Source organism: Gadus morhua, chromosome 14 (assembly GCF_902167405.1).
Source record: "Gadus morhua chromosome 14, gadMor3.0, whole genome shotgun sequence".
Lineage (NCBI taxonomy): Eukaryota > Metazoa > Chordata > Actinopteri > Gadiformes > Gadidae > Gadus > Gadus morhua.
Window position 1 is genome coordinate 785090 of NC_044061.1, and position 16003 is coordinate 801092.

Sequence of the window (16003 nt, forward strand, 5' to 3'; positions counted from 1 at the left end):
GTGTGTGTGGTGGGCGCTGGGTTCCCGGGCTGCGCGGGCAGAATGGGAGCGCGTAGTAACCGAGCGGCGTGCCGGGGCGACGAGGCTATTTATAGCCCGGGCGCTCCGGCACGCGCTGCGGGTTTCCGAGCAGAAACATAAACACGCTGCATCACTCAGAGAGCAGCGCTCAGGGAGCCGGGACCAGACGCTGGCTGACTGATGGGGCGTTATTGGAACGGGAGCCAGTGTGTTGGACCTGATCGTCTTCCTTAATGCCGATCACTTTGTGTCTGGACCCTCGACCCTCGACCACGTTGCACACACTCACACACACTCTGCTGCAGCAGCTCAACGCCGCTGTAGGAAGAGGGATCGGCGAGATGATTATTGATCCGCCTATCTGCTATGAATCAAAGGCTTCAGCCACATGGACACTAGAAGCCAGGGTCGTTTTCCGGAAGGTATAAGATTAAACTTAGACACCCAAGAGATTGCGATATATGGGCATGAAAACAAAGTCAAATATCTGATTTCTAACAAGAGAGTGGAGTGGGCCTACACCAGTTACTTACAACCCATTCCACGTTATTCACCTTAAGCCTGAAAGGATAGCACGCATTGGAACCCAGCCTCCTCTCTGACAGCGACCCCCCCAGCACACTGTGACCGGGGACCGGTGGTCCGCCTCTCACTGTGACCGGGGCCGGTGGTCCGCCTCTCACTGTGATCAGGGCCGGTGGTCTACCTCTCACTGTGATCAGGGCCGGTGGTCTACCTCTCACTGTGACCGGGGCCGGTGGTCTACCTCTCACTGTGACCGGGGACCGGTGGTCCGCCTCTCACTGTGATCAGGGCCGGTGGTCTACCTCTCACTGTGACCGGGGCCGGTGGTCTACCTCTCACTGTGACCGGGGGCCGGTGGTCTACCTCTCACTGTGACCGGGGCCGGTGGTCTACCTCTCACTGTGACCGGGGGCCGGTGGTCTACCTCTCACTGTGACCGGGGGCCGGTGGTCTACCTCTCACTGTGACCGGGGCCGGTGGTCCACCTCTCACTGTGACCGGGGGCCGGTGGTCCACCTCTCACTGTGACCGGGGGCCAGTGGTCCACCTCTCACTGTGACCGGGGCCGGTGGTCCGCCTCTCACTGCGACCGGGGGCCGGTGGTCCACGCCTCACTGTGACCGGGGCCGGTGGTCCGCCTCTCACTACGACCGGGGGCCGGTGGTCCACGCCTCACTGCGACCGGGGGCCGGTGGTCCACGCCTCACTGTGACCGGGGCCGGTGGTCCGCCTCTCACTGCGACCGGGGCCGGTGAAGTCCAGAACTCTGGCGGAGCAGGGAGGGGAGGGGAGCTGGGAGGGGAGGGGAGCTGGGAGGGGAGGGGGGAGGGGAGCTGGGAGGGGAGGGGAGCTGAGAGGGGAGCTGGGAGGGGAGCTGGGAGGGGAGGGGAGCTGGGAGGGGAGCTGGGAGGGGAGGGGAGGGGAGGGGAGCTGGGAGGGGAGGGGAGGGGAGCTGGGAGGGGAGGGGAGCTGGGAGGGGAGCTGGGAGGGGAGGGGAGGGGGGAGGGGAGCTGTCCATGGTGGCTGGCAGGGCGCTGAACCCATGCCTCCCTCCTCGCTTTGAGCTCAGAGCAGAGGGACTTCAGGCGGCCGCTGGCCTGGTCCAATCAGTCAACACAGGCGGAGCCCGGGTTACATCAGACCGCCCCTGAAGCAGCCCATTTACACCTCAGTGATTCTTGCATTCATGGATTAATTCATATTTCTGTGAAGGCCGTCTGAATGATGTCCTTGTTTTGTCTTGGCCCTTCTATATTCAATATCCTTAACACTGTACATTCACACATGTTCTGTACATCTGTGCTTATATTTAACTTCAACTTATTAGACTCCACTCAGACGTGGAGGGGTCAGGTCAGAGGTCAGAGGTCAGAGTAGTGGAGCTGATGTCACAGTAGACCACCGGTCCAAATTAGGAGGAATACTCTCCAGCAGGTGGAACGGGATCGTTTGATATCCATATGAAACTGTACTACGTGTAAATTGAAGCCCCACTGAAATCCACCTTATGTCACATTTTAATATCTTTACATTTTAATATCTTTGTAAGTGTAAATTGTTACACTTACAAAGTATAACAATTTAACATGGAGCAAATTAAATGAAGATAACCAAAATAAATGTCATGCAAAACACAAAAAAAAAGTTAAGAGTTCTGCTTTTGAGTGTGGAAGGAGAGTGTGTTGCTGCTCTGTTCAATACAGCGCAGATAAAGAGGGATGGACATTCAATAAATACAATTTGTTGACTTGTTGGCCAATGAAACAGCCCAAAACAGTTGGAAACAAAGTCATTTAATGGATTTGTGACATCACAAATCGTGATATACTCATGTGACTGTAAGGAAGACCTGTAGCTGGGATCAGCCCTAAGCTAAGAGACGGTCCTCAGGCCAAGAGGAACTGCACCTCTTTCAGAGCACCACCAGGAGGAGCTGCACCTCCTTCAGACCAGCAGGAGGAGGAGCTGCACCTCCTTCAGACCAGCAGGAGGAGGAGCTGCACCTCCTTCAGACCAGCAGGAGGAGCTGCACCTCCTTCAGACCACCAGCAGGAGGAGGAACTGCACCTCCCTCAGACCACCAGCAGGAGGAGGAGCGGCACCTCCTTCAGACCACCAGCAGGAGGAGCTGCACCTCCCTCAGACCACCAGCAGGAGGAGCTGCACCTCCCTCAGACCACCAGCAGGAGGAGGAGCACCTCCCTCAGACCGCCAGCAGGAGGAGGAGCGGCTCCCCGTCCCCACTCCTCTTGATTCCTCCTCTCCTCTCAGGCGTCCAATCAGAGTGCGTCTGAGCTCACGTGTGGTTACATAACCCCTCCCACGCTCTGCTGCTCCTCTATATATAGCCTGGACCCCCCAATACAGCCCGTCAATTATTCACCACCAAACATCTCCAAACAGATTGCTCTAGAGTGGGACGCAAATACACCTGGGGGGGGGGGGGGGGGGGTCTATAGCATATTAATAATGACGGCCACCAACCAACGGCGCGCTGCGGTGAGCGGCGCCGTGCGGAGGCTGTGCGGCAGGTGTTGGGTTCTGCTCGCGGTGTTTATGGTGTGTTCATGTACATCAGCCCCTCTGTGAGCCTCGCTGCTATTAATAGTTCCTGCCTGCCGTCTGTCGTTTAGGGACAGCACTGAGAACAAGAGGGGGGGTGAGGAGGGTCTTCTCCCAGAGATGGATGTTCTCTCAAGTGAATCCAGAATGTTCTGTTTAATCGACACAGTGGACCCGCTATAAGGGTCTGTATCTAGTTACAGACATTCCCTTCAGATGGGTGGACAGATTCTGGCTGAAGGGTCATTTACTAAACATTTGATCCTGAGCTTTGTTTAAATGACTCAAATAGAAGCACATTGAAACACCCTTGCTCTCATAATTAGTCTTATTTTGACTAATTGTGCATGCATTGTTTCAATGCATTATGGGCTTTCTATTGTACTGTTAACGGACATTAAACAGGACCAGTAAAGAAACACGCTGACAAAACAGTAGCCTGAAGACTCCTTAATACTGTACATTTAATAACAGAGGTATGTGCAATAATGTAATTATGGGCAAGAGCAAATTTCAAAGACATGTTTGATAAATTAATACGCCAGATTGTTTTAAAAACATTTGTAAAGCCAAAATCAAAACATCCATGGGTCCCACATTAATAGGATTGGTGCCAAATAAAATGAGTGCAAAAACATAATTACTGATTGTGGGTTTGATTGGCGCGGAGGACCTGGTCGTTCTCTGGTCAGTCTCACTAAAGGGTTCAAAGGTTACGCCTTCTCCATCAAACACAGGCCCTGTGGCTGGTAGAGCAGGCCCTGTGTCTGGTAGAGCATGGCTCTACTGTCGGGTTAGGGTTAGGGGCAGCGGTCAGCTGGAGAAGGGGCAGCGCTCAGAGATTGTTCAGTTTGAGAACGGGGAGCTCAGACCTGGCAGGGCAAATGAACAGTTCAGGTATGAGCTGAACTCAGAAGCTCCTTTAAAGGACGTGTTCTGCACCCCCCCTTCTCATTCTGGTTTACAGGGGAAGCTGATTAATGAAAACAAACTCAACTATCTCAGCCTGGCGTCTCTGGCGGTGGCGGACCGGGCAGGAACACCTGGGGGCGGGGTTATCTACAGCTGGTTGAGTAATGAAGCCTAGTTTGATGAGGTTATTACCCAGCGCTACGGACGGACGAGGTCAGAGCAGCTGGGCTTCACAGGAGGAACACGCCTTCTGAGACGGACGCACAGCCCTGGCTCTGCAGTGAAGTAGAGTGGGTCGTGTGTGTTGGTGTGTGTGTGTGCTTCTAATGCGTGTGTGTGTGTAGTGTGTCTCTAGGGCTGTCTCCTCTCCCTCTTGGTCAGCAGGTCCCTCTCTGTCTGTCAGTCAGTCAGTCAGTGTGTGTCTCTATTGTGTAGTGTGTGTGTAGTGTGTCTCTAGGGCTGTCTCCTCTCCCTCTTGGTCAGCAGGTCCCTCTCAGTCAGTCAGTGTGTGTCTCTATTGTGTAGTGTGTGTGTAGTGTGTCTCTAGGGCTGTCTCCTCTCGCTTTTGGTCAGCAGGTCCCTCTCTGTCAGTCAGTCAGTCAGTGTGTGTCTCTATTGTGTAGTGTGTGTGTAGTGTGTATCTAGGGCTGTCTCCTCTCCCTCTTGGTCAGCAGGTAGCACTGGATGGTTCTCAGACGGTCTTTGGCCGGAGCGAACTCAGGCTGCAGCTTCAGGGTGGACTCGTACCAGCGCATGGCCTTCTCAAACTCCTCCTGCACACACACACACACACACACACACACACACACACACACACACACACACACACACACACACACACACACACACACACACACACACACACACACACACACACACAGTACAGAGACACACACACACACACACACACAGTACAGAGACACACACACACACACACACACACACAGTACAGAGACACACACACACACACACACACACACACACACACACACACACACAGTACAGAGACACACACACCCACAGTAGACACACACACACACACACACACACACACACACACACACACACACACACACACACACACACACACACACACACACACACACACACACACACACACACACACACACACACAGTACATTAAGGGGATGTAGGTAAGAGGCGGTCAGCTCTGTTGGTACTGAAGGTGTTTGAGGAGGTGTCATCAGAGGTCCTCCTACGGCCTGTAGGGGGCGTCAGACCGCTCCGCTCATCAGGGCACCTCTCCTGGGATTGGTTAAGGTCACGCTACTGGATGGGGACGCATCCTTCGAGGGACGCGGTCTATGAAGGCGTGGCCTTCCTAGTCCGTGAAGGCCGGACCCAACGAACGTTTTTAAATGAGACGGTCTGGCCTACGGAGCATTTTAAGTTTGTAACAAGCCGTTGACACCATTTACCTTGCGTGAAGACGCGCCGCTCCTGTCACCTAGCAACCCTGACAGCGGCGGTTCTAACCGGACGGCGGAGGAGAAATATGGAGCCCTTATATAATAATTGTATAAAAAATAACGTTAATTAGTTTAACGTTATATGGCTCGTGTTTATGTCATTGAACATTGACAATAAAGTTACAAATTTAAAATAGTCCCAAAGTTTTTACATAGTTTTGTAATTTGCTGCGACTGCCGCTCCCGCTCTCGCTGACGCCATTTCTGAAAAAAATCCAACGTGCAAAGAATCTTAGGATACGTTGGGCCTGAAGGATCCACCCGCTGGACCCTTCAAATCCAGACAAAGGAGGCTGCATTTAAATGAGCCGCGCAGCAGTGACGCAATCGGCCTTCGAATGACGCCTTCGAAGGCTGCGTCCCCCGAGGAGAGACGGGGCCATAGTGTGTTGTACGTCCTGGCTAACAACAGTCCTCAGCACCTAACAACAGTCCTCAGCACCTAACAACAGTCCTCAGCACCTAACAACAGTCCTCAGCAGCTAACAACAGTCCTCAGCAGCTAACAACAGTCCTCAGCACCTAACAACAGTCCTCAGCACCTAACAACAGTCCTCAGCACCTAACAACAGTCCTCAGCACCTAACAACAGTCCTCAGCACCTAACAACAGTCCTCAGCACCTAACAGTCCTTAGCACCTAACAACAGTCCTCAGCACCTAACAACAGTCCTCAGCACCTAACAACAGTCCTCAGCACCTAACAACAGTCCTCAGCACCTAACAACAGTCCTCAGCACCTAACAACAGTCCTCAGCACCTAACAACAGTCCTCAGCACCTAACAACAGTCCTCAGCACCTAACAACAGTCCTTAGCACCTAACAACAGTCCTCAGCACCTAACAACAGTCCTTAGCACCTAACAACAGTCCTCAGCACCTAACAACAGTCCTTAGCATTGTGTAGCGTCTCATCCTACCTGTGATGTACACGGGGAATGGGTTAACCTAGTGTTCACAGACTTATTGTAAGTGTCTTTGGATACTTACAATAATACGTCTGCCTAGCGCCCTGAATGTAAACGTCATGGCGGGGGGGAGGGGCGGGGTGGTTACCATGGCGATGTAGACGTTGGCCAGCGTGAAGTGGTTGACCACGAAGTGGGGGGCGATCTCCACCGCCATGCGGGCCACGGTGAGGGCGTCGTCCCACAGGCGGGCGTTCTGGAAGATGTTGGCCAGGCTGATGAGGGGCACGTCCTGCACACACACACACACACACACACACACACACACACACACACACGCACACACACGTTAGGACTGGTCTGAGATCAGACTTCAGATTCCACAGTGTGGGCCTAGTGTCGGGGTCAGAGGTCAGCGTTGGGGGGGGACCCTTGCCTTCATGTGGTGGGGGGCGTAGTTCAGGGCCTGGCGCAGGCAGTCGATGGCCCTCTTGCCCTGACCCTTCACCCTCCAGTACAGGGCCGCCATGCTGGACAGAACCCAGGACGTCTGGTTCTGGAGGGAGAGGGGACAGCAGTGAGACAGGTCAGACTCCAGGTCACCAGGAGACAGCAGTGAGACAGGTCACTCTACGGTCACCAGGAGACAGCAGTGAGACAGGCCACTCTACGGCCACCAGGAGAGGAGACAGCAGTGAGACAGGTCAGACTCTACGGTCACCAGGAGAGGAGCCAGCAGTGAGACAGGTCACTCTACGGTCACCAGGGAGGACCCCAACCTGGGGCGCTCGGGCCCCGAGGTGAGTCCAGAACAGGACCTTCTCCTGTCGTTGGAGGCGGTTTCTGAATGGTATCTGTTATCCGCAGAGAGCCATGCATGCGGGGACCCCAGCCTGTCCGTCCTAACGGCGGGGACCCCAGCGGCTGGGACCCCAGCCCTGTCCGTCCCAGCGGCTGGGACCCCAGCCCTGTCCGTCCCAGCCCTGTCCGTCCCAACGGCTGGGACCCCAGCCCTGTCCGTCCCAACGGCTGGGACCCCAGCCCTGTCCGTCCCAACGGCTGGGACCCCAGCCCTGTCCGTCCCAGCGGCTGGGACCCCAGCCCTGTCCGTCCCAACGGCTGGGACCCCAGCCCTGTCCGTCCCAGCCGCTGGGACCCCAGCCCTGCCCGTCCCAGCCCTGTCCGTCCCAACGGCTGGGACCCCAGCCCTGTCCGTCCCAACGGCTGGGACCCCAGCCCTGTCCGTCCCAACGGCTGGGACCCCAGCCCTGTCCGTCCCAGCCCTGTCCGTCCCAACGGCTGGGACCCCAGCCCTGTCCGTCCCAGCCCTGTCCGTCCCAACGGCTGGGACCCCAGCCCTGTCCGTCCCAGCCCTGTCCGTCCCAACGGCTGGGACCCCAGCCCTGTCCGTCCCAGCGGCTGGGACCCCAGCCCTGTCCGTCCCAACGGCTGGGACCCCAGCCCTGTCCGTCCCAACGGCTGCCGTCCCCGTACCTTCTCCAGCACCTTGGCGATGCGCGTGCCGACCTGCTCGAAGGACTGGGGGGGGAACTTCTCTTTGCCCAGGTTCTGCAGCACCTGAAGGAGAACCGGAGGAGAACGTGAGGAGCAAACACACAACTCTACCGGAGAGAGACGATGAAGACCCTTTACAACGTTCCTCTTCTCCATTAGGATACCAACACGTGCTACCCCCTCACTGGACCTCCCTACCTCCTCACTGGACCTCCCTACCTCCTCACTGGACCTCCCTACCTCCTACCCCCTCACTGGACCTCCCTACCCCCTCACTGGACCTCCCTACCTCCTCACTGGACCTCCTACCCCCTCACTGGACCTCCCTACCTCCTCACTGGACCTCCCTACCTCCTACCTCCTCACTGGACCTCCCTACCTCCTCACTGGACCTCCCTACCTCCTCACTGGACCTCCCTACCTCCTCACTGGACCTCCCTACCTCCTCACTGGACCTCCCTACCTCCTACCTCCTCACTGGACCTCCCTACCTCCTCACTGGACCTCCCTACCTCCTCACTGGACCTCCCTACCTCCTACCCCCTCACTGGACCTCCCTACCTCCTACCTCCTCACTGGACCTCCCTACTTCCTCACTGGACCCCCCTAGCTCCTCACTGGACCTCCCTACCTCCTCACTGGACCTCCCTACCTCCTACCTCCTCACTGGACCTCCCTACCTCCTCACTGGACCCCCCTAGCTCCTCACTGGACCTCCCTACCTCCTCACTGGACCCCCTACCTCCTCACTGGACCTCCCTACCTCCTCACTGGACCTCCCTACCTCCTACCCCCTCACTGGACCTCCCTACCTCCTCACTGGACCCCCTACCTCCTCACTGGACCTCCCTACCTCCTCACTGGACCTCCCTAGCTCCTCACTGGACCCCCCTACCTCCTCACTGGACCCCCCTAGCTCCTCACTGGACCTCCCTACCTCCTACCTCCTCACTGGACCTCCCTACCTCCTCACTGGACCCCCCTACCTCCTACCTCCTCACTGGACCTCCCTACCTCCTCACTGGACCTCTCTACCTCCTCACTGGACCCCCCTACCTCCTCACTGGACCTCCCTTCCCCCTAACTCCTCACTGGACCTCCCTACCCCCTACCTCCTCACTGGACCTCCCTACCTCCTCACTGGACCTCCCTACCCCCTACCTGGACCTCCCTACCCCCTACCTCTCCTCACCCCCCCGGGGTGGTGCCCCCTACCTCTCCTCACTGCCCCCCCGGGGTGGTGCCCCCTACCTCTCCTCACTGCCCCCCCGGGGTGGTGTCCCCTACCTCTCTTCACTGCCCCCCCGGGGTGGTGTCCCCTACCTCTCCTCACTGCCCCCCCGGGGTGGTGCCCCCTACCTCTCCTCACTGGCCCCCCCCCCGGGGTGGTGTCCCCTACCTCTCCTCACTGCCCCCCCGGGGTGGTGTCCCCTACCTCTCCTCACTGCCCCCCCGGGGTGGTGTCCCCTACCTCTCCTCACTGCCCCCCCGGGGTGGTGTCCCCTACCTCTCCTCACTGCCCCCCCGGGGTGGTGTCCCCTACCTCTCCTCACTGCCCCCCCGGGGTGGTGTCCCCTACCTCTCCTCACTGCCCCCCCGGGGTGGTGTCCCCTACCTCTCCTCACTGGCCCCCCCCCGGGGTGGTGTCCCCTACCTCTCCTCACTGCCCCCCCGGGGTGGTGCCCCCTACCTCTCCTCACTGGCCCCCCCCCGGGGTGGTGTCCCCTACCTCTCCTCACTGCCCCCCCGGGGTGGTGTCCCCTACCTCTCCTCACTGCCCCCCCGGGGTGGTGTCCCCTACCTCTCCTCACTACCCCCCCCCCGGGGTGGTGCCCCCTACCTCTCTGAGCTGCACCTCCCCGGGGTGGTGCCCCCTACCTCTCCTCACTGGCCCCCCCCCGGGGTGGTGCCCCCTACCTCTCCTCACTGGCCCCCCCCCGGGGTGGTGCCCCCTACCTCTCCTCACTACCCCCCCCCCGGGGTGGTGCCCCCTGCCTCTCCTCACTACCCCCCCCCCGGGGTGGTGCCCCCTCCCCCTCCTCACTACCCCCCCCCCGGGGTGGTGTCCCCTACCTCTCCTCACTACCCCCCCCCCGGGGTGGTGCCCCCTACCTCTCCTCACTACCCCCCCCCCGGGGTGGTGCCCCCTACCTCTCCTCACTACCCCCCCCCCCGGGGTGGTGCCCCCTACCTCTCTGAGCTGCCCCCCCGGGGTGGGGCCCCCTACCTCTCTGAGCTGCACCTCCCCGGTGTAGTGGATGGCGGCCCGGTTGGCCACGCCCCCCAGGTGGTCCAGCGTGTGCATGCTGGAGGGCAGAGCGGCGTTGCAGAGCGGCTCCGCAGCCGGCTCCTGCAGCGGGGTGGCGAAGTCGATGTGCTCAGTGATGCTGAGGGCACACACACAGAGGCACACACACACACACACGGGCACAGAGGCACACACACACACACACACACACACACAGACACACATTATTTCATGCTTTAATCAACACCTCCATACTAAGATGAATCAGCAGACGGGCCGTCAGGCCGTACACCAAGGCCCCAGCGTGGGGGGGGACGGACAACGTACTCGATGTTCTTGGCGGACACGGCCAGCCAGGTGCTGGCCACGGTGGTGAGGTCCACCCTCCGCGTCCGCTGGCACTCCTCCGGCCCCGGCCAGCCCAGACTGGAGTAGTCCCGCCAGCGCCCTGCGGAGAGCAGACAGTCAGGGAGAGCCTCACAGCGCTGCTTTAGGAGTGGGGGCCTCAGGGGGGGACGGGCTGCCCCACCGAGGCCCTCCCCCCTAAAGGAGGGGGCCTCAGTGGGGGACGGGCTGCCCCACCGAGACCCTCCCCCCTAAAGGAGGGGGCCTCAGTGGGGGACGGGCTGCCCCACCGAGGCCCTCCCCCCTAAAGGAGGGGGCCTCAGTGGGGGACGGGCTGCCCCACCGAGGCCCTCCCCCCTAAAGGAGGGTTAGGGTTAGGGTTAGGGTTAGGGTTAGGCCTCAGTGGGGGCCGTGGATAGGGACTCTCTACCAGCTGGAGGACGATGCTGAAGGCTACATTACCAACGACCCCGTTAATCCTCTCCAGCCTCCACCGGATGAACTGTGTTCCTAAAGACTGCCTCTGGGGGCGTGCTGCCTGAGCAGTGAGATCAGGTGTACCCCTGGCACTGTGACGTGGCCTTCTCCTTTAGTGCCCCAGCAGAGGCTAGCGCCTGATGGAGGCCACTCCCCCTGTCCCTCTAAGAGGCAGCAGCAGGGGGGGGGGTGAGGGGTGAGGGCTGGGGGGAGCGGGGAGCGGGCACCTGAGGGTCCGGGCGAGGGGATGGTGGGCCCGCTGATCTCCAGGACCGAGTGGCCCCCGGGGAGCAGCTCCCCCTGCTGGCCGTCCTCCGCTCCCGAGCCCTCCGAGCCGTCCAGCTTGGACTTCCTGACCCGCTTCACCTGGAAGGTGATCTGAGGAGGGGGGGTTAAAGATCAGACTGGAGGGGGCTGATGGTCAGACTGGAGGGGGCTGATGGTCTGACTGGAGGGGCTGATGGTCTGACTGGAGGGGCTGATGGTCTGACTGGAGGGGGGTGATGGTCTGACTGGAGGGGGTTGATGGTCTTACAGGAGGGGGTTGATGGTCTGACTGGAGGGGGTTGATGGTCTGACTGGAGGGGGCTGATGGTCAGACTGGAGGGGGCTGATGGTCTGACTGGAGGGGCTGATGGTCTGACTGGAGGGGCTGATGGTCTTACAGGAGGGGGCTGATGGTCTTACAGGAGGGGGCTGATGGTCTGACTGGAGGGGGTTGATGGTCTTACAGGAGGGGGTTGATGGTCTTACAGGAGGGGGCTGATGGTCTGACTGGAGGGGGTTGATGGTCTGACTGGAGGGGGTTGATGGTCTGACTGGAGGGGGTTGATGGTCTGACTGGAGGGGGTTGATGGTCTGACTGGAGGGGGTTGATGGTCTGACTGGAGGGGGTTGATGGTCTGACTGGAGGGGGTTGATGGTCTTACAGGAGGGGGTTGATGGTCTGACTGGAGGGGGTTGATGGTCTTACAGGAGGGGGTTGATGGTCTGACTGGAGGGGGTTGATGGTCTGACTGGAGGGGGTTGATGGTCTGACTGGAGGGGGTTGATGGTCTGACTGGAGGGGGCTGATGGTCTGACTGGAGGGGGCTGATGGTCTGACTGGAGGGGGTTGATGGTCTGACTGGAGGGGGTTGACAGTCACTCACCCACTCGGCGCCGTCGTCGTCCTCACAGTTCCCGAAGCAGGGCCCCCCCCCGGCGCGGGCCCCCATCACCCGGTCGCTCTTCAGCACGCGGATCCCCCGCAGGTCGCCCCGCTTCCCGCCCACGTCCAGGGCCCCCTCGAAGGCCCCCATCAGGTCCTCCTTCAGCTGCCACTCCTCCTCGCCCTCCGCCCGGCCCCCGCCCGCCCCCGGGGAGGACTGGCCGAACCCCGCCACCGAGGGGGGGGGGCGCGGCCGGCCCCCCGCCTCCCCCGACCCGTTGCTGTCCACCACCACCACCTCTGGAGGGGGGAGAGAGGTCAGCCAGACAGCGTGGTCCGCCCCCCACCAGAGGGCGCTGGGGCGGGGTCCACAGCGCTCCAAGGCTGGGTGGGTGCGTTGCAGAACCCTAAGTGTGCCGTTAGTGTAACGCGTCTGATTATGGGCTGTCTTAGGGACCTCAGGTGAGCGTGACCGGGGTTGAACCAATCCTTACTCTGAACCATACAAAGCTCTTACAGCTGTCCTCTTTGTGTCCCGCGCTCAACGGTGAAAAACATCCTGATGCAGAACCTTTAGACCCCCCCCCAGGCCCTACAGACCCCCCCCAGGCCCACCAGGCCCTACAGACCCCCACCAGGCCCTTTAGACCCCCACCACCAGGCCCTTTAGACCCCCACCACCAGGCCATTTAGACCCCCACCACCAGGCCCTACAGACCCCCACCAGGCCCTACAGACCCCCACCACCACCAGGCCCTACAGACCCCCCCCACCGGGCCCTACAGACCGCCCCCACCGGGCCCTACAGACCCCCACCACCAGGCCCTACAGACCCCCACCACCAGGCCCTACAGACCCCCCCCACCAGGCCCTTTAGACCCCCACCAGGCCCTACAGACCCCCCCCAGGCCCTACAGACCCCCCCCAGGCCCTACAGACCCCCCCCAGGCCCTACAGACCCCCACCAGGCCCTACAGACCCCCACCAGGCCCTACAGACCCCCACCAGGCCCTACAGACCCCCACCACCAGGCCCTACAGACCCCCACCAGGCCCTACAGACCCCCACCAGGCCCTACAGACCCCCACCACCAGGCCCTACAGACCCCCACCACCAGGCCCTACAGACCCCCACCACCAGGCCCTACAGACCCCCACCACCAGGCCCTTTAGACCCCCACCACCAGGCCCTTTAGACCCCCACCACCAGGCCATTTAGACCCCCACCACCAGGCCCTACAGACCCCCACCAGGCCCTACAGACCCCCACCAGGCCCTACAGACCCCCACCACCGGGCCCTACAGACCCCCACCACCAGGCCCTACAGACCCCCACCACCAGGCCCTACAGACCCCCACCACCAGGCCCTTTAGACCCCCACCACCACCAGGCCCTACAGACCCCCCCCAGGCCCTACAGACCCCCACCACCCCCACCAGGCCGGGCCCTGGACTTACTCTCAAACAGCAGGGCCTCCTCCACGGTGGGCCCCGGGGCCAGCCCCCCCACGTCCTGGCTGGGGTCCGGGCCGCTCTCCCACTCCTCCAGCTGGATGGCCAGGCTGTCCTCCGCCATGCAGACGGCGCCCACTAGAGGGGAAACAACGCCATTACAGGCTGATAGGGTACAGGCAGCAGGGCACAGGGATCACACTCTTCATCCTGACACCATGGGAGTCCTGATCACACTCTTCATCATGACACCATGGGAGTCCTGATCACACTCTTCATCATGACACCATGGGAGTCCTGATCACACTCTTCATCATGACACCATGGGAGTCCTGATCACACTCTTCATCATGACACCATGGGAGTCCTGATCACACTCTTCATCATGACACCATGGGAGTCCTGATCACACTCTTCATCATGACAACATGGGAGTCCTGATCACACTCTTCATCATGACACCATGGGAGTCCTGATCACACTCTTCATCATGACACCATGGGAGTCCTGATCACACTCTTCATCATAACAACATGGGAGTCCTGATCACACTCTTCATCATGACACCATGGGAGTCCTGATCACACTCTTCATCATGACACCATGGGAGTCCTGATCACACTCTTCATCACACCATACATGGGAGTCCTGATCACACTCTTCATCACACCATACATGCCAAGTGTACGAAATTGGTGTCATCATGCAATACAATTTAATCTCTCAAATAGAGACTAGACATGTGATAATTGAGTATGTAAATATATTTCAAGATGATTTTTATTACTTTACGCGTATTACTTAATATTTGTAATTCCAATATATATTCCATTCATATTGTCCCAAAAATAATAATAACTCAACACTAACAACAAGTCACAGGGACACAGCTGCTTGGGTCATCACTAGATGCACTGTTTCAGCCTCATCAAACACCTGATTGAGACCACATGAATGATGGAGGAATCTGCTAAAACTGATTTCTTTGGGTATGAATTCTGAGGAGGACTGCAACATGACGGCTCGGTAACACGCGTGTGTTTGAAGTAGGGACGTCTACCGAACAAAAAAATAATACGAGTATCCAGATGCTGTTTCTCGAGTACAATAAAAGGGAAATGTTTCCATTTGAGATGCTATACCATGAATATTTAGAGTATATGTGTAATGAGGTCAGCCGACACTATGGGATGTGAACCCTCGCTGGGTGAGCTCTGATGCACCGTGTGGAGGAGAGCCTGATTGGGTAAGGGTGGGTCTCCAGGTGGACTACATGCACTGATCTCAGGAGAGAGGCTCCTTACCTATGTTAGTAACACACACACACACACACACACACACACACACACACACACACACACACACACACACACACACACACACCCTGGCAGCATGTTGCTGTGCTGCGTGTCTTGCCTGGGAGCAATATTTAGCTCTGGTGAGTAAAATATAGAGCCTTCTAAATCGGGAGGCAGCTATTTCCAGCCGCCTGAATTATTGAGCAGCCAAATGTCTCCACTTCAAAGCACTCCCCTCCGCACTCCAGCTAACATGCAGCGGGAGTTAAAGGAACACAGGCACCGACGTTGGCTCCAGCGGGGATCATTGGGCTCTTATTGAGCTACTGCATCTAGAACAACTGCACAGCGGGAGAGGGACCTCTAGGTCAACAACGTCCAGCGGCCTCCTGGGATGATGAGTCCTAGTGGGATCAAGAGAGAACCAGGAGAGGTCTGAACCTTTGATGGCTGCGTTGGGATGCGGTCATGCCTCCGTTTGTTATAGTCGTGTTGTATTCTAACGCTCCCTTTGAACTCGTTCTCTCACATAGATTGGCGACGGCGTGCCTTCCGAAGGCTCAGCTTCTATTGGTCGAGATCCTCCAGCGCTCAGCAGCCAGGAAGGCCCAGCAGGGGGAGCTGTTTCTGTGCTCCTCCTCCCTCCAGGCAATGCTCCTGTGCTCCCCTTAATGTGATCCATTACTGCAGTCCAGGTACCATCCCGCCTCAAACTCACACCATCAACTGATGAAATCGGTGTAGTCATATTTTGAGATTTTTAATTAATTAGCTCTGATCTTAAAGGTGCACGGTGTATGATTTACTGCCATCTAGTGGCGAGGTTGCAGATTGCAGTCAACTGGACGAGTGCGGCTCATAAGTGTTATATGTTTCTGTCCCTGGCTGTACCAGGAGTTATATTCTTCTAATGAGCTATGAGGTCGCTTGTTCTAGGCCAATAGTGTGCAAAAAGCTGGAACAATAATAATAATTATTCATTACATTTACATACACACTTTTCAAGACAGCCAAAGCACCTTACATATTTGGAGTGTGTTTGTGTGTGTGCGTGTGATCTGACACCTCATCCACTACCAGTGTGTAGCACCCACCTGGTGAC

The 16003-nt window shown here is 58.4% G+C and overlaps 1 protein-coding gene across 1 annotated transcript in view; it reads right to left on the reverse strand.

Moving 5' to 3' along the window:
* Window positions 1–3543: 3543 nt before the first annotated feature.
* Window positions 3544–16003, reverse strand: part of ttc17 (tetratricopeptide repeat domain 17) — a 28096-nt gene continuing 15636 nt past the window's right edge. The window contains exons 17-25 of the mRNA XM_030377330.1: window positions 13610–13741; window positions 12154–12452; window positions 11230–11380; window positions 10508–10628; window positions 10160–10319; window positions 7912–7995; window positions 6854–6973; window positions 6566–6709; window positions 3544–4793 (exon numbers count right to left, since the gene is read on the reverse strand). Of these exons, the coding sequence (XP_030233190.1) occupies window positions 4662–4793; window positions 6566–6709; window positions 6854–6973; window positions 7912–7995; window positions 10160–10319; window positions 10508–10628; window positions 11230–11380; window positions 12154–12452; window positions 13610–13741 (1343 nt within the window). The 3' untranslated portion in view covers window positions 3544–4661. The remainder of the gene's footprint in view (window positions 4794–6565; window positions 6710–6853; window positions 6974–7911; window positions 7996–10159; window positions 10320–10507; window positions 10629–11229; window positions 11381–12153; window positions 12453–13609; window positions 13742–16003) is intronic.